Source organism: Podarcis liolepis (assembly GCF_965112155.1).
Source record: "Podarcis liolepis genome assembly, chromosome: 12".
Taxonomy (NCBI): domain Eukaryota; kingdom Metazoa; phylum Chordata; class Lepidosauria; order Squamata; family Lacertidae; genus Podarcis; species Podarcis liolepis.
This window is the reverse complement of record NC_139563.1, coordinates 31,137,261-31,164,921: the sequence shown is the minus strand read 5'-3', so window position 1 is coordinate 31,164,921 and position 27,661 is coordinate 31,137,261. Positions and strand designations below refer to the sequence as shown.

General features: G+C 41.4%; 1 protein-coding gene across 5 annotated transcripts; it reads right to left on the bottom strand.

Moving 5' to 3' along the window:
* Positions 1-2,103: 2,103 nt before the first annotated feature.
* On the bottom strand, positions 2,104-26,182 carry TMEM106B (transmembrane protein 106B). 5 transcript variants are annotated; one of them, XR_014517722.1, is made up of 10 exons: positions 26,010-26,182; positions 22,071-22,141; positions 17,776-17,988; positions 10,972-11,035; positions 10,001-10,160; positions 9,736-9,876; positions 9,585-9,634; positions 8,077-8,130; positions 4,635-5,916; positions 2,104-4,577 (listed from the first exon to the last, which is right to left on the bottom strand). XR_014517722.1 is itself a non-coding variant. In XM_083468557.1 (9 exons), the coding sequence occupies exons 3-9, from the start codon at positions 17,981-17,983 to the stop codon at positions 5,778-5,780; spliced, it is 816 nt and encodes a 271-aa protein (XP_083324683.1). In that variant the 5' UTR covers positions 17,984-17,988; positions 22,071-22,141; positions 26,010-26,182; the 3' UTR covers positions 2,104-5,777. The 5 variants fall into 5 exon arrangements, 3 of the variants coding, with proteins under 3 accessions (XP_083324683.1, XP_083324684.1, XP_083324685.1); XR_014517723.1 differs by lacking the exon at positions 26,010-26,182 and adding an exon at positions 22,275-22,560; XM_083468557.1 differs by having other exon boundaries at positions 2,104-5,916.
* Positions 26,183-27,661: the final 1,479 nt, after the last annotated feature.

Sequence of the window (27,661 nt, the reverse complement as noted above, 5' to 3'; positions counted from 1 at the left end):
CTATCATGTTAAAGAACAACTAATATTTTCACCATTATTTCCTCCGAGAAGCACAAACGCTAAATGATTGGCCTCAATACATGTTAAAAGAATGCTATAAAACTACTGTCAGGATTTGAAAACCAATTCTGTGTGGAAAGTTTGTTAATAGTTTGCCCATAATCACACTTCAAGACTAATAAAGTCTATCCCAGCAAAACAAAGCTATCTAGAAATGTGCCATAAGTGGCTTTTCTCTTGAGAAATTTCCCATTTGCATGGTGGGACCCCAAGACTACATGGTGGAGCTCAAACAGTTGAAAAAATACAAGAATGGGTGACACGTCTGTGCAACCATGAACAATCTTGTACACTAACTTCTGTTCTACGCAAATGACTTCCTTCCTGCTATCTTCTCTTTCGCTTTTAGGCAGCACCCTGCAACTGTTTGTAAATATAGGCCCTAATTTAGGAGGGAACTTTATACACAGTGGTGGGTTCTGGTCCACAACAGCTTCCCTTTGCCAGCACACAACAGGGTAGCAGACTTTTAAGGCTCCCGTTTGTGCACTGGAGAAGAATCGGACAGAAAAGGGGAACCAAAATGATCCAAGGGGCGATGAGAGGTTGTAGCGCTTAGTACTTTTTAGCTTAAAGGGTGAGAAAGAGGTGACACGACTTACGAAAGTTACTCATGGCTTACAAAGTGACAAGAGAAAGTGGATGGAGAAAAGTTCTTCTCCTCTCCTAACACTATAACTCATGGACATCCAATGAATCTCAATGTTGGGACTATTCAGGACAGATATAACTATTTATTCATGCAGCACCATATGGGACTAACTCCCACAGAGGTGGCAAGGATGACCACCCACTTGGATGGCCTTAAAAGAGAACTGGACAAATTCATGGAGGACACAAGGCTATCAATGGCTACTAGCCACAATGACCATCTTCTTCCTGCACTATCAGAGGCAGTATGTCTGTGAACACCAGTTGCTGTGAACCTCAGGCAGGCAGAGTGCCGTAGCACTCATGTTCAGCTTGCAGGCTTTCCACAGGGATCTGGTCAGCCACCGTGAGTACAGCATGCTGGACTACACCATTGGCCTAATTGCAAACTTTTTGAGTCCACATCTCCCATGACCAACCACAATTTTTCTGTAGCTTCCCTGTGACTACTTGCACTAGGATTTCATTACAGCACGTCTGTAAGCGGGTAGACTAGGAATCTGGGATGTGTCTGGGAGGCAGTGAAGAAGAGGACTCAAAGAAGGTTGGCCATCGGGGAGGGGGGATGGAAGAGAGAATGCAGGAAAATATGGGCTACAAGTTAATGAAAGGACGGCCCCCTGCTTTAACATTCCTCAAGTCTCCCCAGGGTGCCACAACACACTGGTTGACAACCAATGGCCTAATCCAGAAATGTCGACTGCGATTGACAGGTCCCTGGGTGATCACAGTTGATCATGGGATCCTTATCAATCTCTGGATGTAAAAAAATGTGGAATGAATGTCTCGCCCCCCACTCCCTCACTCTGCCCCTCTGTTCTGTCTGTTGCAATTGTTTGCTGTTTGCATGTTTATTGGTTGGTCGTCAACTCTTTGCAATCATTCCCTAACAACTGTGGGCAATTGTTCCCCAAAAAAGCTCAACAACTCTAGGCAATCCTCCCCTTCCACCCCCCACGCTCCTCCTCCCTCCAATGACAATGATCACTGCCATTTTTTAAATACTTGGGAGTATTGTAGATCACTGCCATTTTTTAAATACTTGGGAGTATTGGAGTAGAATGCAGTCTCTTGGGAGTTGGATGTACCTGGCCTAATCCAATGAGCCTCTACTTGCCCCACACCTGACACCAACAGTAGGACTCCTAGCTAACTTAAGTTGTAATCCTGCACACACTTACCTGGGATGAAGTCCTAATGAATTCAATGGGGCCTTCTTCTTAGTAGACATTATAAGATTACATTGTGACATTCTTCTCATAAAATTCAACAGTTCCCTTGGCAAGAATGCAAATTAATTCATGATATAATGTCATTCCTTTCCAATAAAAAATTGCAAGAAGATACGAATTATTGAAGTTACATCAGAGGATCCCGAAAGGGATGTCCAAGTAAGAGAACCACATAGAGAAGTTTTATTTATCATGCTTCAAAACACTGCATACAGGTAGGTTTGCCACACAGATTTACAGGAACAATTACAATTCTGAAATTACAAAAATAGTTATAACCTTTTAGAATTTCTATACACAAATTATCTGCCTATGAGCACTATTAGTGGTTAATTAATGAGTAGTAAGTAGGTCATCAGGTTACTGCTTCACGGTTTTATGTAGAAATTGTTAGGAAGAGAAAAATTGTAGGGCCTGCCCTACCTTTACCAGCTAAAAACATGGCAGCATAATGGCAGATGTGCCACAATTTACCTTATGTTGGGCTAAAATGATAAGCACAAATTCAAGAATATTGACATGTAGCTAGTATTCGGGCCTTGGACACAGCACATTTAATCTCTAATTATAGCTGGTAGTCTAAATGTGGCACTGGCGTTCTGTAAATACGACTGCACTCCATACTCAAGAAAAATAAAAGGGATTTTTTTTCCATTTGCAGCAGCCATTTTTTATACCAACATAGCAATCACAATTTCCAGAAACAAGGCATTCAAAGACATGTGAAAGATAGCAATGAATAATGCCGTTTTGATTCTGTTTGCACAAAAGAATTAGTTTTAAGCCCGTTTTCGTAAACCCTGTTGCTGTTTTATTCTAAAAGAAACTGCTTCAGATACATGTCAACTCCTCCTTCTCCCCAAAGCTCCATGGCAGAAAAGTACAATGCTAGCCCAAAGGAAAGCAAACTGCAGTTTAGCATTATAAGGGAGTGCTGTGATGAATCTCTTGACTCCCTGCTTCCCCAACATGCAAGGAGAGAAGATTGAAAGCATCCAGTTTCGGTATTTGAATAAACCAGAGTTTTCTGCTATCCAAACATAGAAATGTGGTTTATTCTGTGATAAGGTTAAAAACAACACAAAAACCCCAGGATCTCACAGCAGCCCCCTCATATACCTCTAAATCATGTTTGGACTAGATCACTGTGAGAGGCCTACGCTTTATAGACTATGCCAAAAGTTTAATTACATTGGTGACGTATGAATTTCATCAAAGCGTGAGTGCCTGAGTAAAGTCACAAAATAGTACAGGTGTGTACACTGCCTAGCAAAAAAACCCCCAACCAAACATTAATGTTCTCAAAATTATGTTTTGTTTTGTGAGATGGAATGCAAGAGCATTGCCGAAAATTACATTTCACCAAGCCGTAAGTGCCTGGTTGCTGGATGCAAAACTTTTAAGGGGTGTAAAACAATCACTGGGCTTTGTTGTTACTATAGAGAGCTCAAGATAATTTGTTCATTCCATTTGTTGCCCCTTGGCACAAAGGCAGTATATAAATGCATCAAATAAATAAATTAAAGAGGCGTTGACCACTCAAGAGTTTATTTCTTAAATCTCAGTGATTTTACAGTGTTATATTCCCTATCCTTTGCTTATATTTGTTGTGTTGGTCCGTTTGTTGTATTTTGATCAAAAAGCTTAAGACATTGTGTATTAAGAAAAGATTAACCTTCAGAATTATAATATACTACTTCTGTGTTTGTATATTAAGTAAAACGTGGTTTTTAAGGCCTCACTCAGGATGCCAAATATAGCCCAATATTTATTTATTTTCATCCTGGAGTTGTCTCATGATTTTAATAAGGCTATTCATAGAGGCTCCACTGACAGAAGAAATCATTTTTAAAAAAAACCTGCTATGAGACATTTTCCCAGTTATGTTAACTAAGTTGATTTCAAAAATCTTACACAGCAAAATTCTAAAGTATCTATACAAAGGCAGTATGCCAGTTTGTGACAATGTACTTACTCTATGCCAGAGAAATCTCAGGATTCAGAATCCCATGTACGTTTTCTTTCCAACATCAAAACTCATACCACTTATTGTTCCCAAGCAAAGTGCATTATCCCCATTAACATTAAAAAGAAATCTATAAGAATTTACACGTGTGGCTGTCCAAATCCTGTCATATCAAGTCTATATATACATCTGTAAATGGAAAACATATATGTAAGCAAAAAAATAGGCATATAAACCAATGGTTCCTTTGCTTTACTTGGGTTGGATCAAGTCCAGTGTTTTCAAATTGTTGGTAATTAGCTATATTTTATGAGCAGGGCCTAATATTACAGCTGAGTTTTCATATTCCTTAACCAACAAAACAGAGCTTATACAACTGAAAATACAGCAAATTGAAAATGTATCTATCTCAACAAAGCAATGACAAAATGATGCGCCTTTCACCAGTTGTCCAAGTTGGATGCAACAAGCCCTATCCATACATAAGCAGAATGACATGGGAGCTGCTGTAAAACAGTTGCATCTCATGTTATTATTAGAAAGGAAGTAATCCCTGAAAGGTGACCGATAACCTACCACTGTAACAATTCTGTCTCCTATAGCAATTGCTTCCATTCCGAAATTACAAGAACATGGGAGTATGTCAACAGCTGTTTGTTAGACTACAACTCCCATCATCCCTGACCACTACTAGCTAGGGACGATGGGAGTTGTAGTCCAACAACAGCTGGGGAACCAAGTTTGAGAAGGGCTGTGTTAGCAAGTCAAACCATACTAGGACTACACCATTCATTCAGTGACCGCTCTATTCAGTTCAGTAAGAAGACAGTCAAAACATGAGCTCTTTAAGACAATGCAATTGCTTTGACCTATGACAATTCTCAAATTTGATTCAAGTCAAAACATGGTTGATTTTTACAAGACACTATCAGTTTTGATTGGTATATTTTACATTCACTTCAAGCTGTCAGAGGTCTAGTTATGGTATTACTCAAATGACAATGAAGTGAACTTAAGCTTAAAATGCACAACACATTCTGAGATAAGCATGTTGACCTCTTTATATTGATTAATATGGAAAACACAAAACCCATAAAAAGTCACTACAGATTTCTATAGTGAAGCTTTAAAGCACGTGTATTATTTTAGGTTTTTTAAAAACAAAACCACGTTTTAATACATTTTAGTCTTCATTTTGTACCTATTGCTCTGCAAATATGCAGCAATCTAGTGGTATTCATATATTCAATATACCCAAAGATTTCAAGCAAATTATGTTCTTTGTGGAAAAAACAGCAGTAACTTCGCCTATAATAAAAATTTCTAAGATCAAAATTCCAACACAGTGAAATCTGCCATATTGTTACTAATGCAAATGTGTAACCCTCTATAATTCTGCAATACAGCCAAACTTCCTTCATTTAAAAAACCAAAACAAAAAAAAACCACCTTAGTCATACTATTGGTGCGTTATTAGTTTACTTTCTAATACATACTTGTTAGCATCACAGCATAATTTATACAATTAGATGGTTTCACTCTGACTTTTATAATCATGTACCCATGTTTCCATTTAGGGAAAATACAGATTTGCTGATTTAACAGCCACCCCTCCCTGCTTCCCCGTTGTAACAGTTTGACAGAATACTTACACATTTAGAGTGGAAAGGGGAAAGTTATCAAACGTGAATATATACAGTTTGACCTTTTGCTGCTCACGCCTCCAAAGTACAGAAGCCTTCAGGGCTGCTAAATTATATACATCCACCTCTTTAAGCAGTACTAGATATGAAAGTTCAACTTCAATGAGTAGTAAAAGAACCAAGAGTTAATCTTCTTTCCTCTTGAAGCCAGAAACTCTGCTTCTTCTACTGAGGCGGCTGAAGTACATTTAGATACTCTGACTGTCCCAGCTGGTATGTTGTGTTTCCACCGCAGTCAACATACTGGTACCGCTCCTGAGATATTTGTTCAGAGTGACCAAAGTAAGAGGTGGTCACGGTCACTCTTAAAAGGGGGAAAAAAGGGACAGGGAAGAGAGAACGAATAGAGTTTATACATTATATACTACCTCAGCTTTTGGAGGTGAGTGGAGAGAGGGGGCAATCGCAATCATGACCATGTTGGTGGGGCACCCATGTTGAGATGAAAAATCCACTGGTGGTGGCGGCACCAAGTTGGGTTGGGGGACTGTGGGGCCTCTGGGGAAGGCTTGTTGGGCCACATCGGGCCTGCACACCCTTGGTTTAGTGAGGGAATAAAGATAAACATCTTTCACAGCTCCAGACTGATGTATTTGTCTAGCTCCTCCATGCCATCTAGCATATTCAACCCATTTTTGGTACCACCTAACAGGTTAGAAATATCATTCTTCCGCAATTACAGGATTTTCTGAGCTTATGGTTGTTTGACAGGGCTTTTTCTATTACTGCAACCAACACACACTATGCAAACATTTACTTAATATGCAAGTCCTTTAAGTTTCGTTCCCCAAACGCCAGTCCTGTGCCCGGTAAATCACCATCAATAAAGCCTTTGTAGACAGGGCAGGGAAGGATACGCGACTGATAAAGTGCTACATTTCGGTTTTATAAAGAAACAGTTGTCACACAACAACTGAGGTCCAACCACCTAATTCAGCAGTAGGGAACCATTTTGGCTCTGTGAGCTAGATACCTATCAGGATTGGCCTTGTAGACCAAATTTGACAGGTGGGCCCACCCTGTCAATCACCTGACATCAGTGATTTGGTGATTTAAGTGCTCTAGCTCAAGGCATCTCGCAGACAGCAAAGTGCTGCTAAAATGGAGGAAAATTCCTTTTCTTAGCAAGGGCTTCAATACAAACACCTTCCTGACCAGGGGTTTGGGTTAAATCCTGCTGAATGGAGCAGGATTTAAGCCCCAGGACTGCAAAAGCCAAGGCTTTCTTAACAGAAATTACAGCTCTCAGTGGGCTGACTTCAGATTTCTTTTATTTACTGACAACCTTCTCTTCCAACAAACCAGGGTGGGCTTGATTTAAATCAAATTGATTTAAATCACTAGCTAGTAAGACTTGATTTAAATCATTTTTTTACAGACTCATTCTTGCTGGTATCATCTTAATATTTACAACCAGAGGAAGGTTTCATTTTGGGAATAATAAATTTTCAGAGTAGTTTTTAACTGTTATATCGAAAATTACAGGTTTGGTTATACTATTGGAAATATATAGACCAATAATTATAAAATTATTGTAAGGTTTAATAAGCTAACTTTATTTTTGGAAAACTTTTCTGCTGTACTTTGTTGGAAGGAGAAAAATAATCATTTCCTTAGTAACAATGTAAACAATTTATTTAACTAAAACAAAAACATTATCGCATATGTATCCATGTTTGTTAACTGATGTGGTTAAACAAAACAAATCCTTATTTCCTGATGAATAGCCTTGGGACTATAATGTAACTTAAACAGAAAACTATCTTTAGAAAGATTTCCCCCCCAAAAGCGTTTTATTTAAAAAATCTGATTTAAATAATCTAAAAAAAAAATCTGATTTTATTTATTTATTTAAAATCATTGATTTTCATCCACCCTGCAACAAACTAAACTCTGCTTTTTACAAACTGTGAAGAAAAGGAACAAAAGAGAAGAAAACCCTAGCTGCTGTCACTTTTCATGATATTCAATGGGAGATTTAAAAAAAAAGTCCTCTTATCATACACCTCCATCTTATCTTAGGTCACTCCCATACCATTGCTCTTAATGGAACACCACACCACCCCACCCCAATCATTTGCTGATAAGCAAAGGGTTGAATCCTGCTACATTGGTTGTGGGAAACTGACATGCACAGCCAAACTGAGCATGATTCAACACCATCTAATGAAGTGATGCCACCCACCCATCAGAGTCACACAAGTTGATTGACAGGCAGATGTGGTTTTAGAAAACATGGACGAACTGGAATTGCCAGAGGGTCAAAAATTGCCCACAAAGCAAAGGTTCCACACTCCGGAACTAAAATTATAATCAGAGCTGACACACTGAAGTTAATGGACCTAAGTCGGTCGTGTCCATTAATGGCAAATAGAAAGTACTCTTGAGTATTACGAATGTTGGATACAACCCATAGTTTAGAAAGTTAGGGCTCTATGTAAATGAAAATGCAAAATATACTTACTGCATCATGACTACTATGTTGTGCACTTTGATAGAGAGTAAGGTGCAAAAATCACTGTAGAAAAGAAAAAAAGTAATGTAAGCATAATTAAAAGCTAGCAAGGCTAAAACAAACATGCCAAGTTCTTAATTCTAACTAGTGATTCCCCTTAGCTCAATTGGGAATGGGCTTAGGTAAAACGAGGTACTTAACAAAAATGGAATGATGGCAGGAATGAGGCTTGAACCGAACACAAATGTATCCCCAAACTTTTCTGCCGTTCCACAAACAAAACAAAACAGAAGTATTTTGAAGTCAGAGTGATAGAAGAAAATGGGAGAAATTCAGATTGCTTTCCTATGAGAGCTCCCATGCCAGGGCAGGGAAGAAAAAAGGATGGTCCCAAAGAACACAGTCCCAAAGACTATGTGGCTAGTTTGCACACAACACCAACATGAATAAGCCATGGCAAGGTTTGGGGTTGAGCACTCCTTTTCTGGCACGCAGCTGCAAGAAGACAGCTTTCATTTCGATATTTAACTAACTTGAGCTTAGCATGTCTAAACCAAGACAGCTGCTGATTAGTCTTAATAACAGCTTACTGAAATAAGGCAATGCATTGGCTTATTTCAGTAACCCATAGTTAAGACTAACTGTTTTGGGGCAGGATGCTATACTACATTTAGTTAAAAATGAAAGCTTCCAATCTCCTCCTTGTGACAATTAACTGGGGTGGGAGAGCAGAGAGCATGAGCCCAAGGCTCAACTAGATTCATTTAATATATATGTAGTTTAATATATATATAGTATTTTCTTGAGTTACCAAAGTACATGTGTTGTTTCTGTATTCAGGTTGTAGTCTTTTCTATCAACCAGGTTCAATTATGTAATACTAAGCCATAGTTTAGCTTCATGTGAGAATGAGGACTACCTGAATCTAGCAATTATGCCTATGCTTGAAGGAGTTTTGCCCAAGGAATGTTCAACAGTTAAAATGAAAAAACGGAGAGTGGGGGGGGGGCTGGAAGTGAGCCTAAAATGGTCAGGTGTAGAGGCCACTTTTGAACAGGAAGGTGCTTCTCTCTGATTTCTGCTGGGCTGTCCAGCAGTAATCCCTAGACAGATGCACACCAAGAGGTTAAGCCCAGCTAAAGAGGAATAAAGTCAGAGTGATGCCACCTGAACACTTTACTGTATTTCTTCAACAAATTTCCTTCAAGTATAGACATACAGTTGTACCTAGGAAGTGGAACGGAATCTGTTCTGGAAACCAAAGTACAGCTTCAGATTGGCTGCAGGAAGCTCCTTCAGCCAATCGGAAGCCCCGTTTGGGTTCCAAAGAACGCTCGCAAACCGGAACGCTCACTTCTGGGTTTGCAGCGTTCGGGAAGCAAGACGTCTGAGTACCAAGGCATTCGACAACCAAGGTACAACTGTAATTGCTAGCTAGGGGCTGAGGATACCCTGCAATATTTCACTGTGGGTCCCCTTCTTGTGTGTCAGTGTACTCTAGAGAGCCAACCACTTACAACATGTAGCTCATTTCATCCTGTATAACTGTGGGCACCATATAATCGATCTGGAAAAAAGAAAAAGAAAGATCAGGATAAAGAACGTGAAACAAGAGATGACTGCTGCACATTCAGCCATATTGTATGGAATTAAGTCAACTACACTTACTTGTTTCATGTCCAGTGGGCCAATGTGAGTGTTATTGCTCAGGCGTGCTTTCCCAATAACAGTCTTTGAAAACTGCACCTGCGCTGTAATGTTTTCAACTTCCACCGAATAATAATTGTTGTTTGTGATGTTCAATGTGTTCTACAGAAGAGAATTTTTTAAAAAAATTCTAGATTAAAGAGAAGTCATCCGCATCTCAACGATCCATATACAGTAAAATGCCAACCACAGAAGGAAGCAAAAGAGAACTTAACAATGAACATACCGTAATATTTAAGTATATTATGCGCCTCTGTGCTTCGTAACTGACATATACTGACTTGACTCCAATGTATTCAACATCAATTGATCGAGGAAATAAGAAAAATACTGCCAGCCCAGAAAGTAGTAAGCATACAATTACAGAAGCAGTAACGTAAAGTTTTCTGCAGGAAAGAGAGAAGAGACAGGTTACCACTGTAGATACATAGATACACACACTATACGTATATAGGATACCTTCTTGGAGAAGCTGCGCCCAACTTGCTTTGCCCTTCACCATTCTAAAGCAAGTTGCTGTTTTGAACAGAGCATGTAGTGTGCATATGCTTTTTTGCAAATGCTTGGCTGCATTTTACCTAAATCCTGCAAGTATGGGAGCAAAGAGACCCAGCATAACAACAAAGCCTTCTGAGGGCCAGATCGTCCTCCCCACAAGATCATGAAAACATTATGCACAGCCACTGCAACATGGTTCTGCACTTTCCCAGTCAAGGCAGAACTAGGTTTATCTGAGCCATCCTATGATTTCTAACAGTTGGACAAAGCATCTTAGATATATATATATATATATAATGGCAGAGAAAACCCAATGGTATGAGCGAAAAAGAGTGGCACTGATGGAGGAGCACACCTTGGATGCCAGCTTTCTTCACTGAAGCCCCTGAGAACACTACAATGACCTGAACCATAGTAAGCACCTCCCCTCATACCCACTCAAAGGAACATGACAATGCTTCAAGTGTTGATATAACTTTGTGACAATAGTACACAAGAACACCTCAAGCAAAGCAGCCACCTATCACCACACACACAAAAAATGGCTTATGAGGTTAATGGAAATTGTTCCTGAGTACTCAAAAGCCACATAGTGAACACCATCCGAATTACATCTTTTTATTCTAGATTTGAATAGAGCAAACCCAGCTTGAATAATTCATGGACAACACACATTTATATTGCTTCTGTAAAACTTACGTTCTTCTTGGCCTCAGTCTCTGATCACTGTATGGAATCAGGGCAACAAGCTGATTTTCCTGACCTACAAATAAGAACATAACTGTTCAGTATCTTGAGTTTCCACCCATGTTCGATGCAGCTAAAAAGAATCAATAAAACGTGTAGCATCCTAGGATGATAAAAATGACTTGTCTGCAGTACTACAGCTCTGCACTGAATTCTTTCGCAGTCTACTAAATTTGAGAAAAATGTGCAATAAAACTATCAAGAGGCAATTTCTTTGAAGGAAATTTGTTGCAGAAGAGAACTGGTTTGGGGTTTTTTGACACGCCACTTTGCTCTGTGCTGCCTTTTCATCTGTGGCATAATGCCTCTGAAGGCTTCTCCCAAGAGGAGTCCTGTCTGCACCTGTTTTCTTTTTGGTGCCAGGTGAAAACCTTTTTATTTGCCCATGGCTTTCAGAGGTTTGCATTGTTTTAGACTATATGCATTTTATGCTTTTATTTTATTTAGCTCTGCCTTGCTTTTATTCTGTACTATATTATGGTTTTAGTTTTGAGAACTGCTATGAGAGTTTGGGTAGAAGGGCAGCTAACAAATATGTTAAAATAAATAAAATATAAAATGGCAAGGCTGAGAAATGGCAAGGGCTACACTGTACCTGAAACTACCAGTACAAGACATGCATGGCAGATCACAGACCATAGCTGCTCCCATCACCTAAGCACCCTGTTGTCTCAATTAGGTCAGAAAATTATTTGCTCTTCACCTTTCATCAGAGTTCTTACTTTCTTTTTCAGTAGTGCCTCTTGTGCTTTGAACTACTACATTATAATGAGAAATTCAACTGGTCCCACTTTCCATGACTATAGTTGTGTGACAAGTAGAGCTTACTGAATGTATCACCAATATCCAGCAGTTCTAAGTGCGCAAACATGTGCACGGCTAGTGAAGTTAAATTCTCGAGAATAATCTTTGGGAGAATATTATTGAGAATATTCTCAATTAATGAGAATATTAGAGAATTTTCATTTAAAATAGGAGAATATTCATTTTAATTCATTGAAAATGGAAAAAAGCCCCAGTTACTGGCACTAAATAAGAATATAGAAACGTTTAAATCAAGGCCAGCTCACATGCTGTTACCCGTAATTGTACAGGCCTAGGTACTTTAAGTGTATAAAGCATTAAAGCTACTTTCTGTTTTTGTTGTTTTTTTTAAAAAAAAATCATACTGTATGGCCAAGGGTATAGAATTGCTAAGAATGAGGTCACACCAAAGTAGAAAAAAGGCTACTACATATAGCTGAAATACATACGAATTCAAAGGTTCATCAAATTAAATGAATAGCATTTTTAAAACTGAAGAACAAAACGTTTTCTGTAGCTTACATTTCAGAACTGCCAATGGTGAATGTCACAATGCCCAGTAATGTAACTGGATCAAAATAAAATCATTATTCCATATCACAGCTTGATTTACTATTTACTAGATTTTTAAAATGTGGGTTGTAAAACTGGTTCTTACATTAGAATTTACAGTTTGTGGAGAATATTCTCTCCTCACATCACTACACACGGCTAAGAAAAGAGGTGCAAAGCATTTCACTGCCACTGCCCTGAATGAAAAGGGGGATTTCCATTTTGGGTTTATTTCCCAGGCAAGAGTTTATTGGGGAAATCAGTCCTGCTCATGCACAGTTATTCGTAGCATCCGCATTATATATATATATATATATATATATATATGCTTTCGTAGATTTTCACGGGTACAGGAATGCAGGTTTTGGTGTCTTCGGGTGTCTTCCCGTGTAAGAGTTGGGGTGTCTAGGCGACGTTTCGACGAGGTCTCACTCGTCATCTTCAGGCTGGTGCTTTCGGCTTCTTGTTACTGGAACAGAGCAGGATCTCAGTGTTTGAGTTCCTATAAATACTGTTGAGGGGGTGTGGTGTATAGCCTCCAACGTTCTGGGCAGAGAGGAAGTTCCCAGGTTAGTGTGTCTTTTCTTCTTTTGTTCATTAATTACTTGAGGGATATCTTGAGTGATTTCTTGAGTGATATTCTGAGTACCACTTAGGAGGGTCATTAGGTGTGGATTAGTTGCTAAAGCTTTCGTGTCTTGACCTCTTGAGCTTGTGAAGAGTTTTTCTGAGAAGATGGCTGTACTGCACTTAGTTGTGCTCTGGCTTGAAGAAAAAACTTCCTCTCTTTACCAACACATGAAAGAAACAGGACACGAAATTAATTTTGCAGATTCCAAATTGCTCTTTAACATGGAACATCACCACAAGAGAATAATCATGGAAGCCATCGAGATAGAGAAACACCCTCACAACATGAACAAGCGTGACGACACGTCCCGCCTGCCAGACATCTGGAAATTAGCCCTCCCCACAAAAACCGACACCAGAACCAGAGGCACACAGAACGCCATCTCCAATCAACCACACCAGACCCAAACCCAGACCCTCTCCACAGATAAATTACAGACACCATCCAGTAGCCAAACCATAGTGGCACCTCCGGATGCTGCACCCCCCTGCAATCCCTACACAGATCTGGCTGGCACAGGGCACAAAACCACAGCTCGCCCCTATACACGAAGCCAAGCCAGAGCACAACTAAGTGCAGTACAGCCATCTTCTCAGAAAAACTCTTCACAAGCTCAAGAGGTCAAGACACGAAAGCTTTAGCAACTAATCCACACCTAATGACCCTCCTAAGTGGTACTCAGAATATCACTCAAGAAATCACTCAAGATATCCCTCAAGTAATTAATGAACAAAAGAAGAAAAGACACACTAACCTGGGAACTTCCTCTCTGCCCAGAACGTTGGAGGCTATACACCACACCCCCTCAACAGTATTTATAGGAACTCAAACACTGAGATCCTGCTCTGTTCCAGTAACAAGAAGCCGAAAGCACCAGCCTGAAGATGACGAGTGAGACCTCGTCGAAACGTCGCCTAGACACCCCAACTCTTACACGGGAAGACACCCGAAGACACCAAAACCTGCATATATATATATATATGTGTGTGTGTGTGTGTGTGTGTGTATATAAAAAATCAGGATTCCCCCTCCCCTTACTGCAGAAAATCTGATCACTAAAAAAAAAACAACTTGTGATTCATCCACAACCACCACTTCTGTGGATGCTCACCGGCAGCTTTGTAACAAGGAGGACAAAGATGGCAACGCTAAGGGGATAGGAAGCTCAGGTTAGGGTGGAAAAGGGATGAGAGAGGAACTGTCAGAGGCTGTACGCTTCTGAATACCACTTGCTGGAAACTGCAGCAGGAGAAGAGTTTTGTTGTGCTTGTTGGCTTCCCATAGGCATCTAGCTGGCCACTGTGAGAACAGGATGCTGGACTAGATGGCCTGTGGCCTGATGCAGCAGGCTCTTCTGGTGTCTTTATGTCTGAGAAGCTGGAACCCAAGGAAAGGGGAGGCAGAAGAGGCAGGGAAAGAGGCACCTAAGGAGTGGGCGGAATTGCTTGGTAATCAGAAGAAGACATGAGGATAAACCCTCAAGCAGATTCCTTCCCACAATAGAAAGAAGAGACATTTGCGTGCTCTTCGTGGATCCTGGGGGTAGGGAGGTAGGGAGTGTGTGGTGGACAGTAACAGAGCTGGCAAAACATGGGAATAGTAGGGAGGCCTGAGCCAACAAGCTTTTATGAATCTGCACTGAGTATTGAAGTAAGTAGTCAAATCGTTGGCTTCAGGCCTCAATCGCTTTTGATTTGTGTACTCTTGTTAACAAAGATTTTGGCAAAATGTCAAGAAAGCAGGCTGCAAAATTGCAATTACGCATAAATTGGCTTCACACGGGAGCCTGCATGGGGCAATGGGCTCAGTGTTAGCATCTGACAAGAAGACACATTGGCTCAAATCCTCATGCAGAAAGGGAACTTGCTGGGTTACTTCAGTCAAGTAGCACACATACACACTCAGACTAACCTACTTCCCACTTATTGCCTGCAAGACTAAAATGAGATGTCAGGGGGGAGAGAGACAAACTGTCTAGACAACTTTGTTAATGGGCTGTATAGAAATTTTGTACACAAATAAATGTCTGCCACCCTGGGCTCCTTAGGAGAGAGTGTCAGTTTGCATTTCTTAGTACAGAAAGTATTGAACTGATGTGTAGAGATCTTTCCTATTCTAATTAATTCAAAAGGGTTCTGGAAATCTTCTCTGTGTGAAAGAAACAAGCAGAAGGTTCCTGATGTTTGGGTTATTCCTTCAGAGAAACCAAGTATAGCTGGCTTAAACTAGTTCTGTTACCTCTTCTGTCAAGGTCATGCAGACTATAAAAGTAAGGCCAGAAGGAACCCGGGTTTCACTTTCTCTTTCTGTCTCTCTTTCCTTCTAGTGTGGTGTTCTGTATATAGTGTAAGGTTTAGTCTTATAAGTTATTGTAAGCAGTGCTTTTTTTCTTAAAGAAGTACTTTCATTCCGTCTGAGACTCAGGGAACACCATGACAACAAATGAGGCCACCATCAGAGGTAGTAATAGAACTGACAATTCATCGTTAGAGAAAAAACTATTTTTTTTTAGTTTCTTCTCCCGTTAAGATTCACAAAATGTTTAGGGGTATGTGTACCCCTGCATACCCCCAGAAAAAAAGCAACAATTGTATGTTTAAGTTAATTCTGCTGCAACTGGATTTCTTATGGACAGTGCCAATCCTGAATGTACTGGATTTGTGACCATTACGCTCATTTGCCTTCAGTAGCAGTAAGGCTCTGCTGGATGAAGTACAATTGCCTCTGGTCTATTTTGGGGGAATTCTACAACGTGTTTAGGTTTTTACTCTGCTAAGTATACGTTGAGGTTCTACTCTGGATCAATACGGAGTAGAATTTCCACGACAGAGACACAATATAAAAGGTGTTGTTGTTGTTTAGTTGTGTCCGACTTTTCGTGACCCCATGGACCAGAGCATGCCAGGAACTCCTGTCTTCCACTGCTTCCTGCAGGTTGGTCAAACTCATGTTTGTAGCTTCGAGAACACTGTCCAACCATCTCGTCCTCTGTCGTCCCCTTCTCCTTGTGTCCTCCATCTTTCCCAACATCAGGGTCTTTTCCAGGGAGTCTTCTCTTCTCATGAGGTGGCCAAAGTATTGGAGCCTCAGCTTCACGATCTGTCCTTCCAGTGAGCACTCAGGACTGATTTCCTCAAGAATGGATAGGTTTGATCTTCTTGCAGTCCATGGGACTCTCAAGAGTCTTCTCCAGCACCATAATTCAAAAGCATCAGTCCAGTTCTCACTTCCATACATCACTACTGGGAAAACCATAGCTTTAACTATACAGACCTTTGTCAGCAAGGTGATGTCTGTGTTTTTTAAGATGCTGTCTAGGTTTGTCATTGCTTTTAATTTTGTGACTGTCTGTCACCATCTGTAGTGATCATGGAGCCCAAGAAAGTAAAATCTCTCACTGCCTCCATTTCTTCCCCTTCTATTTGCCAGGAGGTGATGGGACCAGTGGCCATGATTTTAGTTTTTTTGATGCTGAGTTTCAGAGAATATTTTGCGCTCTCCTCTTTCATCCTCATTAAAAGGTTCTTTAATTCCTCCTCACTTTCTGCCATCAAGGTTGTGAAATCTGCATACGTGAGGTTATTGATATAAAAGGTATCTCTCTACTTTTAGACCCTAAAATTAAAATCTGCCTAATTCATTCTTGGCTCCTATGAAAAGAAAGGTCCTACATAAACAGGATGACTAAACAAACAACCACTGAATACGTCTTCCACCCTACCCTCAGCTTCTAATTTTCATTGGAAATTTTCAATGGACATTATATTTATATTATGTTTAGCTTGCTGCTGGCTTCCCCCCCACCCCAAACAGCTATAACATCTATCAATTAATAATTTTCATGGCACTGCATGTTCTGAAACCTTCTATGAAATGCTCTTCTAAAAGTAAAAACGCAAACCCTTTCACTTATTTTGTTAAAATGACTGCAGTAATTTCAACACATATTGTTTTATGCTACTTAATCCAACAAGTTTTTTTCTCAAACTTCATTCAAAACATACTTTGCTGCAGGCTTTAAGTTTAGCCTTCTGTATCAATAGGACCCATTGTTTAGAACTTACCCCTATTAACGTATAAGCAATTTATACTTATGTAAATGTACTGGTATATTGAGTAACATTCGCTTCAGCTACCAGTTACATTATACAATATTCTAGCACCATATTAAGGGATTCCCAGTTGTATATCAGCATAAGTTTAACAAGTAAACACAACTCTACAGAGGCCATCAGATAAAAGTTCTAACATTTCCAAATTTATAAATGAGAAAAAATAACTTTAAAATGGTAAAAGGGTATCATAGACCATGACTGGATGAAAAATTAAGCCGTAATTTGCTTTAACAATGGTTTGTTGAAGAAACCAGAATCCTGCTCACAGATAATAAAATAAACCATGGCTTGTTTTGCCTGGTGTTGACTGATGGTTTTCTTGCACTGTGAATGCCCAGCTGCCATATTTGCAACTGAAAACTGGCAAGGTATCACATTAGTATTGTTTAAAAAGTTCAATGTGATTTTCTATGAATTTGATGAATAAAGCAGAGAGAGAGAAAATCAAAGGACCCAAATCCAAGGTTATTCTACCATAAGTCTTTCAATAATATTCCCAGATACAAAAAAAGCCAGCAAAACATATCAGTACTTAGTCATCATACACTTTCTACAACAGATAAGCATAAGGACTAATGGGGACTTGAAGAGGAGGAAGACAAAAACATATTTAGCACTTTATCATTTATACTGTTTCATGCATTTTAGACATACCACGTGGAATTCTCCCTGTTCCCTGGCACGTGGGACATGTGACGCTATCTCTTCCCGTGAATTCAACATATGGGAACTGTGACACGTCTCCATTTCTTCCATCTTCACTGTGAGATTCTGAGTGAACTAATCCCTTCCTCATGTTGTCCGTTGATGAAACCCCATCTTCTTTAGATCCATGTAAAGGCATTGAAAGAGACTTCCCCATGTTTGCTGGTAGGAAAAGTTAAGAGGCAGACTTTAGACCTGGAGGCATATGTTATATATAGGAGGCTTCATTTGGAGAGCTATGAACTCATTTGTAGTCTCACTGTATTGGGTTTCCTGTTCACTGCTTAGAGACAACTGGGATTGCTACACATATTGTTAAATTGAATAAATGAAAACACTAAAACTATGGTTCAGCTTGCTGAGATAAACCACTGCCCACCAGGGAAACATTCAGGGAGACTTGCTTGCAACTTGTTAGCAGGAAGCCTAGAAAAGGAGGCAAACTGCCATAATCGTGACTGGCTCAGTTCAGATGTAATATTTAACCATGACTGATGCAAGCCATAATGTGCAAACCTCAGACATTGTGGTCTCCCATCCTGGTTTGGTTGCAAGCCAATTCTTAATCACAGTTGAAGTATTCAGTTGCAATACATAATCCCAATTAAGGAAAACAAACAATTGTTCGGCATTATGTCTGTGAAAGGCTGAGGAGGTGTTTAGTGCTGTTTTGTTGTGTTATTTTATATTATTTTGGAAGCCACTCAGGGTGGCTTGGGCAACCCAGTCAGATAGGCAGGATAGGATATAAGTAATACCATCATCATCATCTGCTTTTTCTGATTGGGGAAAAAAGTTACATTGTTTCAAGAATTATTACCACCCATACATTCATTTTATGATAATTATGCCAAAAGTTTCTAGTTGTGTGCAGAATCTTTAGTTATAGGGAATACATTCTTCATAATACCTACCTCTTGGTTTTCTTTCAGTACTATGTATGTTGCTGCAAAGCTACTCGTGTGTTCCACTCAGTACACTAATCCTACACTTGTTCTTCACAAATCATCCTGACCGCCAGAAACCAGAACATGTAAATATTGATCTGAAATCCTGGAATCAGCTGTCTCTGAGAGAGCCATCTGTAAGTACACTAAACATGTAGGGTCGCCAACTTTTTAAGATAGGGCTCCTGTGAATTGAAATCCACAGCAATGTTATACTGTATGTGTTCTCGGCTGAATGGGTTATCCCTGCTTTGCCTTTACTCTGCTTCAGAAATGGGGAACCGGCGGCCCATCAAACCTGACCACTGGCCATGCTTGCTAGAGCTGATGGAAATTGCAGTCCAACAATGTCTGTTCCATTTCCCTGCTATAATTGCAGAACTTTAACGAAGCCCAGAACGGGGCTGGGGGCAGTTTGAAATGAGTAATGAGGTCCCTCTACCCAGCTCCCCTAGCTAAGATGGCCTCCTGCTGACTGTGAGTGTTGTCTGTCAGGTGTCGGCCAGCAGAAAGCTTCTAAGTAGGATATTCTGGAGGAAGGGAGCAGGTGGGGCAGAGCTGGCCCAGGATGTCTTGGATCCCAACCAGTTACACTGCTATGTGATGGCATGGGCCAGATCCAGGATGGTGCAGCTACATGCACCCACATATCTTCCTCTGTGCATGGCAGGCCTGCAGGTACAGCAGTGGCCTTGCCGCTTCATACAGCTTAGCCAGCCAGATTGCAGCCTAAAATTTCCTGGACTATGGGAAGGCTTGCTGGGCCAGGGTTTAAAGTTAGCTGAGCTAAAGATAAAACAGGCATTTATCACACAGGACATTTGGACAATGTGCTAGCCGTGATAAGACAACTACTTGAAATGAAAAATAAACATCAATTCAGGTACAGCTGTGAGGCTAGAGGAATTGTGAAACTATGCATTAATGGAACTCAGAGCAAGCCAGTATCTGATATGGTTAGCTTGGCTTGGACCACTGTATTTTAGATAGATAGATCAAACTGTATCAAAATAAGTATGAATATGATTATAAGATTGTATTCCTGTGCACCTTAACCTGGGAATAAACCCTTTAGAACACACATAATAAGACTTTGTAATACTAGGGCTGCCATATGTCTGGAATTTCCCAGACATAGCCAGGATTTGTCTGTTGAAAATGGCGTCTGGGTAGAATTTCTGAAAAGCAGCTAAAATATACGGGAAAATGTGGGCTTATGGCAGCCCATAATTGAAGTGTTAATTTTCCTAAGAAAAAAGTGATTTTCACCTTTTTTATGGCAACCCTATGTAATACTGAAGAGGTGCTGCTGAATCAAATATTTAAAAAACAGTTGTAGCAGTTTGCTCTGGTCCACAAAAACAAAACAAACTGACCCAAAATGCAAGTGGGGCACACAGCAACCTAATGCCTAATAATAATTTAATGCAAACTAATTACAGTAATTAGCTTAAGCTCTGCTCATAATATATTTCTTTCCAGAATCAAGTATTTAGAGTCCTAATCAGTGACAGAAAGTTTATTTTGGGTTGCCTGGGATTTTTCCTAGCTATACTTATGTAAATAATTCCTTACTTGGGAGGCTTCCCATCCACCTATCAAAACAAATGGAACTCACAAAAGGTCATAGTCACCAGCATTTTAACCCTTTCTGCATTTTCCCAAGAAACAAAATTATTCATTAAAACTACCTGAGAAAATGAGTATAATTTCCACAACACCCAAATTTAAACAGCAGTTCTGTTGCACCTTTCTATATTAACAATAATGAATGACTAGGGCTACAGCATCTTTCCCACTAGAAAAGAAACAGATCAAGAGTTATATGTAAGCCAGTTTCAGAGGAAACCCATTTAAAATGGAGTAAGTTAGTCATGACCTGCTTAAATCCAATAATTTTAATAGGTCTACTCTGAGCATCACTTACATACAAACTGAAGTCATAATCTCAGTGCATATGTAATATATAATGACTGCTGATGCAAACCACAATTTGCAAATTACTAATTATTTAGCATTCATCAATCCTCTGAGAAGAGGGAGGAATATTTAATACTCTGTAATATAAACGCAAGTAAGAAGCTCTATGATGAATCTTAGATTTCTAAACTTCCCAGAGCCAAAGCATACATAAGATGACAGAAGCCTTGTAAACAGTAGACACCAAATGTCTTCAAGACCTAACTCAAGAAACAATTATGGAGCGAAGGAAGGAAATAAGATATAGCAAGGATAGACAATGTGCAACAACTTCTAGATGTGTATCCCTTTTAGGCTGCAACTAAGAGAAATAAGGGACGTGGGTGGCGCTGTGGGTTAAACCACAGAGCCTAGGACTTGCTAATCAGAAGGTCGGCGGTTTGAATCCCCGCAACGGGGTGAGCTCCTGTTGCTCGGTCCCTGCTCCTGCCAACTCAGCAGTTCAAAAGCACATCAAAGTGCAAGTAGATAAATAGGTATCGCTCCGGTGGGAAGGTAAACGGTGTTTCCGTGCGCTGCTCTGGTTCGCCAGAAGCGGCTTAGTCATGCTGGCCACATGACCCGGAAGCTGTATGCCGGCTCCCTCGGCCAATAAAGTGAGATGAGCGCAGCAACCCCAGAGTCGGCCACAGCTGGACCTAATGGTCAGGTGTCCCTTTACCTTTAAGAGAAATAAACCTTACTAAACTCATCAGCAGTTACTTCTGATTACATAGACTTGAATAGGACTGCAACGTTAAGCCTGCTGCAGCAAAACCAAAACCGTAGCACCTTAAAGATGGAAAGAAATATGAAAAGCAAAGGTAGTCATGTCAGCGCATAATAACAATCCTTCCAAATCCACAAATGGGCAAACCTTTTATTGGGAGAACCAACCGGAATGTTGCAGAGTGGCATGCAATCTTTGAACTTGCACCATACTAAAAAAAAGGGAGGGCATTTGGTCTACAAAAAAAGCATGCCATAATAAATATACATAGCATGTCTTTAAGAAGCACCCTATCTTTTAATAAAAGATGTAGCCAACCAGGGGAAATTTCAAGCAAATTAAACCCCTCTTGTGACCCCTGCAAACCAGCACAATCGCCTCCTGTTCCTCAGCCAAACCCCACCTCCCCTCTGCTTCCCATCCCTCAGGTAACAGTGCTGGGTGTATGTGAGATAGATAGATAGACAAATGATAGATAGATGTACACACACACAGGTGTGTGGTCGGCTAGCCCCTTCCCTCCTTCTGCTATCTCCTGCCTCTTCCCCAACAGTCTCACTCCAGAAGGCATCAGGTGTGCAGTTTCTTTTTGGCTCAGCCTGCCTCACCTGCGTCCCCTGGCCGCGCTCCCTCCTCTTCCACTGCCTTTCTCCTCCTCCTGCAGGTATGGGCGCTTCACCTGAAGGGACAAAAACGAGACACGGAAGACCCTCCAGAAGCAGCCGGCATTAAGTTACGGGCAATTCAGGGATAAAAGCAAGCAGTGAAGCAATCAATTTGCAGGTCAGTCGCCGCGCAAAGACACCACGCACCGCGATGCCTTGGTGCACGGGGTATTTTCTCCCTCCCTGTGACGTAGCCCGACAGAAAGAAGCTCCGGAGGGGAGCCCCTGCTCTCCCCGTTTCTGCAAGGGTTTCTTTCGTCACACGAACACACACACGGCTCTGGTGCCCAGCCTAGCTGCGCGGCTTGCAAGCTGCAACATCAGGGAAGGCGCACGCCATTAAAAGAAACAAAAAAACCCATTAAAGTAGCTCCGGTAGGTTGCTTTTCCCTCGCTCCTCGGGACCCAGGAGACGAGTTTCCCAAAAGAGACAGAGGCGGAGGAGGGGGTTGTTTTGCAAAATGGCTGGCTTTATGGGAGATGTAGTAGGATGCTGAGCAGGAGAGTGAGCATCCAGGACTACAGCTCCCAGAATGCTCTGTTTCGCTTTCCCCCTCCCTCCCCTCTCAGCTTTTCACGTACAGTACTGTCCTTTTGAGGAATTAAAAGAGGGGTCCTGTTTCTTTTCTGGTCCTCACCCCCATTCCCGGGCCTGCCCAAGAAAGAAAACAGTTGCTTGAGTTTGTATGGATAAGTCTAAAAAGTGTAAGATGCAGGACTTACAGGCTGCAGCATCCTGTAAGTACAGGCCAGAAAAGAGCAGGGAACTCTCTCTCTCTCTCTCTCTCTCTCTCTCTCTCTCTCTCTCTCTCTCTCTGTGTGTGTGTGTGTGTGTAGAGAGCAATGCATATAACGAGCAATTTATTCTCAAAAATGTTTTCATTGCAAAGCTTTCTAAAGAGGGAATTAAAAATATGTAATATAGTGTATAAATAATACAGAGCATAAAGCAGATCAAATATAAAAACCCATTAAAAAACACAGAGTTTGCTCAGTACACATCTGCTCACTCAATACCTAAACAAATTCCACACCCGCTAGCACACCAGGTTAAACACATAGCATTTGGCCAAAGTGGTACCGTTTGTTTGCCAGTTGCAGTATTATGTTGATAGTATATTGTCTAATTTTACATTAAGTTGTACTCAAATGAAGATTTTTTGTTGCATTTTATCGTCCTTCAGTCTGGGATTGTGTGAACGATTAAGAGTAGGTTATAAATAATTTTATATTGTAAACCACCCTGTTTTTCCTCAGATGAAGGGCAGTATAGAAATTTAATAAATAAAATAATTTAAATAAATAAGTAAAACATATTATGTGGTGCTAGAGCTTAAACTTTCTTCAAAACAACTCTTGTTCCCAGACTTGGGGAAGGATCATAGTTCAGTGGTAAAGCACACACTTTGCATACAAAATTTCCCAGGCTCAATTCCACACGGGGCTGGGAAAGATACCTGCCTGAAATCTTGGGACAATACTTGGTTAAATGAACCAATGAGTTTGGTATAAGAAGAAATTCTTGCCTGAAACTCTGAGTGCCAATCAGTGAAGACAATACTGAACTAGATCAATCAATGGTCTGATTCAGTATAAGGCAGCTTCCTTAGGTTTATTATTACAGGAAAAGCACTTTCTCAAATACAAATAAATAAGATACTCACAGGAGGACTGTTTCTGCTGTGGGGTGGGTAGATCTTTAAACAGCTTAAAGCATCTTGGAATTCAAATAGTGGTGTGAAAATAGAGAACAGGGATGCACATCATTGAGGCATGCATCCCTCAACCACATGAGGGGAAGCAAAAATAAGCCTTCTCCCTTAACACTGTATCATTCCAGTTCGGACCTTAGATGAACAGATTAGTCCTGAATTTCATAGGGTAATTTAATATGCCTAGGCTGCTGAGATATAGGATGAGGTAAGCAAGGAGCTACTCATTTAGACCTGGAGCTCACCTGTCTCCTGTTGCCGAGCTATGAGGGGAGGGTGACTTTCCAATCATTCTCCTTTCCCATACAGTGGTACCTCGGGTTACATACGCTTCAGGTTACATATGCTTCAGGTTACAGACTCCGTTAACCCAGAAATAGTACCTCAGGTTAAGAACGTTGCTTCAGGATGAGAACAGAAATCGCGCAGCAGCAGTGGGAGGCCCCATTAGCTAAAGTGGTGCTTCAGGTTAAGAACAGTTTCAGGTTAAGAACGGACCTCCGGAACGAATTAAGTACGTAACCAGAGGTACCACTGTATTACTCAACGGTTACCAACTTCTCATTAGTTAAAGAAGGCTGTAACAGAGTTTGGTTTGGGTCACAGAAGCAATCCAAACTGCCATACAATGAAAACTGAAACTGCAGCAACTTAGAACTTAATCATTATTTTAGTAGAACAAAATTTATTTAATTGATTCATTAAGCACACTTAACCCCTTTTATTTTATTTTAAAAACTTTCAGAGGTCACTGACGTATAAAGACAAAAGAAAGTTAAAAAGGGATTCACAACAATGCAATTCAAAAGCAGGAACAGTAAAAAGCAACAGTGCCTCAAAGGCACAGAGTAATTATATTATGGAGAGGAAGAGCCATTTCCAATTCTCAGGTTTCAGAACCATATCTGAATTCACGGGAAGCAACAAAATGTTGTAATCACGTGTTTTTTTCCACCCACTGTGGTGTATCACTTCACACCCAAATTATGAACACACCTGTACTGATGCACTTCTCTGCAACTCTAGTAGAGAGTGAGTAATTATTAGTTGCTTGCTCCAGATTCAGAAAAATAAAGATTTTAATTATTGTGCAATGAGAAACTGCAGTGCAGACTCTTCCTCAATATAGAGGAAGTAGAGAGGAAGTAATGATTTAGCATTTCTTAATCTACTGGACCACTGGCAGGAGCCCTTAACATCTGCCTACAATATAAATGCTTGTCTCAAGAAGCGCTTTAGTTGGCATTAGATTTCAGACATCCCCTATATACAAACCCTGTCTCAATATATTATTACTAATAATTATTGAATTTATATACTGTCGTACACCCACAGCTCGCAAGGCGATTCACAGGATAAAAACAGAATATAAAACCACAAAGTACATAATCAAAATAAAAACAACCACCCAGTGACCCAAGAGAAAAGCTGGGACCCCACATTTGCTCGTCCAGGGCAGACATGAGAAGTACAGTAAACGTAATTAGGCACCGAAATGCTGAGGCTTAACTCCAGAAAGACGCGAGAAAGGCGGAGAGGAAAGGAATACATGGCACACGCACACCTCGAATCCTGGGAACTGTAGTTTACCCTCGCAGAGCTACAGTTACCAGCACTACACTTCCCAGGATTTCTTTAAATGTGTTTTACATGTCTGTTGCAAGACGTAGCAGCAATTCCACCAGAAAGGGGCCGCCCGTTCCAAGGCCTAACCCTCTCAGAGGCCCCGACAGAAATGACAGGGGAGCAGCACAACTCTTTCCTCTCTTTCGCCCCCCAATCTGCGCTCAAAGCAGGGAACTGATACCTTGGGAAAAGGCAGTATATGTATTAGGATGGCGGCCCAAACTCCCACTGGCGATGCATTTATTTATTCCTCCGCTCCCGGCTTTTTTCCCTTTTGTTTGGCAACGCTCCTGCGCGCGCGCGCGCACACACACACACACACAGAAGCCCAGGATGCGTGCAGGCCGCGATCCTTCCCTCCCACCACTCTGGGTCAGAGTTGCTCGTCGGAACGCGCAGCTGATGCCATAAGCAGAAAAACAAACCCATCCGTGCGTGCGCGCTCACGCACCCAAAGGTGCCCCGACCTCCCCCTCCGAGCACCAGGCTAGCAACACCCGCTTGCCCAGCCCTCCCGCCTGGCCCAGCTCCCCCCGAAACTCACCGCACGCCCCCGAGCCTTTTCTCCAAGCGAAAGGAGCGCGGCTTGTTTTTGTGGGGCTTCTCTTTTTCCCTTTGGCTCAGCGCCTTCCTCCGCTCCCGGTGTAGCAACCTAAACAGCTGCCCGTCGAGTTCTACGGCGAAAGGCGACTGAGCATGCGCCGTAGCAGACTCTGAAGCCCTCTGCCCTTCCTTTTTGCCCATCCTTGGAATCGGAGCTCCGTCTGCCGAGCTGAGAGACGTACGCCCAAATCTAGATAGGGAAAGGCGGAGTGGCTCAGGGCTGTGCAAGGCTGATCTTGGAAACGGGGGGGGGGGGGGGCGGGGGCGGGAATGCAGGCGGAAGGAAAAAGCAGCGGTATTTGCGTGGGCAAAATAATAATTATAATGGGGAAGGCCAAGGATGCTCCACGGAGCATGCTCCCTCCCTTTGCAGTCATCGTCCTAATTGACTGTCATTAAGGAGAATTGGCTGCAAAAAATATACAGGGTGGGAGGGGTTTGGCCATCACGGGAAGAGGATGTGCAGGTGCTTGCAATGACATGGCAGCATAGAAGAAGGGTGAATAACTGGATTTCAGTCATCACCTTTGTGATCACAATTCTTTTATGCATGTATCTGCCTTGTTTTCTGAGCTGGGTGTAGCAACCTGACTGCTTGCTAACTACTGTGGCCTATGGGGGCGGGGGGGGGGAGTTTCCTAGGCATCTGGAATCAATTTGAATGGGAGGGGGGAGAGAGACCCTTTGTCCAAATTTCCTATCTTTGGCTTAGAAAAGCAGTTCTGACTACAGGGCGCTAATTTCTGAAAAGTCCTCTTTTCAGATGTACCACAACATAGGATATTTTACCAAGAAGGATTTTTTAAACACCCAAAGTAATGAGGCTTGCTTGTGTGTTTGGGTGCGGGGTTCAGCAAGAAGACCCAGCTGTTCTGGGGAAAAGAGCCATGTCCACATTTGGGGATCTGCCTCAGATTTGCCTTGAGCAGAATTTGTATGCACAGAGAGTATGTTTGGGGTATTTCTGGTGTTGGCTGGTGACCATTAGGACTGCTTGGGCAGAAGGCAGAGAGACTGACAGTAGGTGGAGGCAGACCCAAACCAATCCTAGTTTTGTCCCCATCCTCCTCCTTGCTGGTTTCTGCAAGGACAGCACTGAGGCTAAAGAGGAAGAGCAAGCTGACAAACAGAGGCATCTCTCATTGACTGGTTTCAGTAAGGAAACAAGTGAGGGCTGTCAGAGAATATACAAAGGAAGCTGGGCCAATGCCACAGTCTTCCCTGGGTATCTCTCCCCCAGAGGCTGAGGTGGCCACATTCTGATGCACACCAGGCTCAAGGGAAGGATGATGAGTGCTGCAGAGGGAGATGGAGAAATTCCACTTGGACTGTTTGGATGGCTTCTTTCTAATCTAAGGGTTTTCTTTGCCATTTCCAGACATCTGATCTGCCATTCTGAATGAGTCAGAAATCAGGAGCTTGGCTTACAAAACATACTTCAAGCTTGGTTCCAAATAGAATTGGGAAGTGGAGCATCTGAGCCTTTTGCTTCCTCCTAGACAAGAGAGAGCTAAACTGAGCAAGTCACGCCAACTCTTCTGCCATCACAAAAATGCATTACTAGGATATTTCTGCAACACACACACAATATCT

Excerpts from the sequence above, each read along its gene's own strand:
- TMEM106B (XM_083468557.1), bottom strand. The coding sequence starts at position 17,983 with ATGGGGAAGTCTCTTTCAATGCCTTTACATGGATCTAAAGAAGATGGG. Across the intron at positions 9,877-10,000 it reads TAATATACTTAAATATTACG|AACACATTGAACATCACAAA; the intron begins GTATGTTCATTG and ends TCTCTTCTGTAG. Across the intron at positions 8,131-9,584 it reads GATGAAATGAGCTACATGTT|TGATTTTTGCACCTTACTCT; the intron begins GTAAGTGGTTGG and ends TCTTTTCTACAG.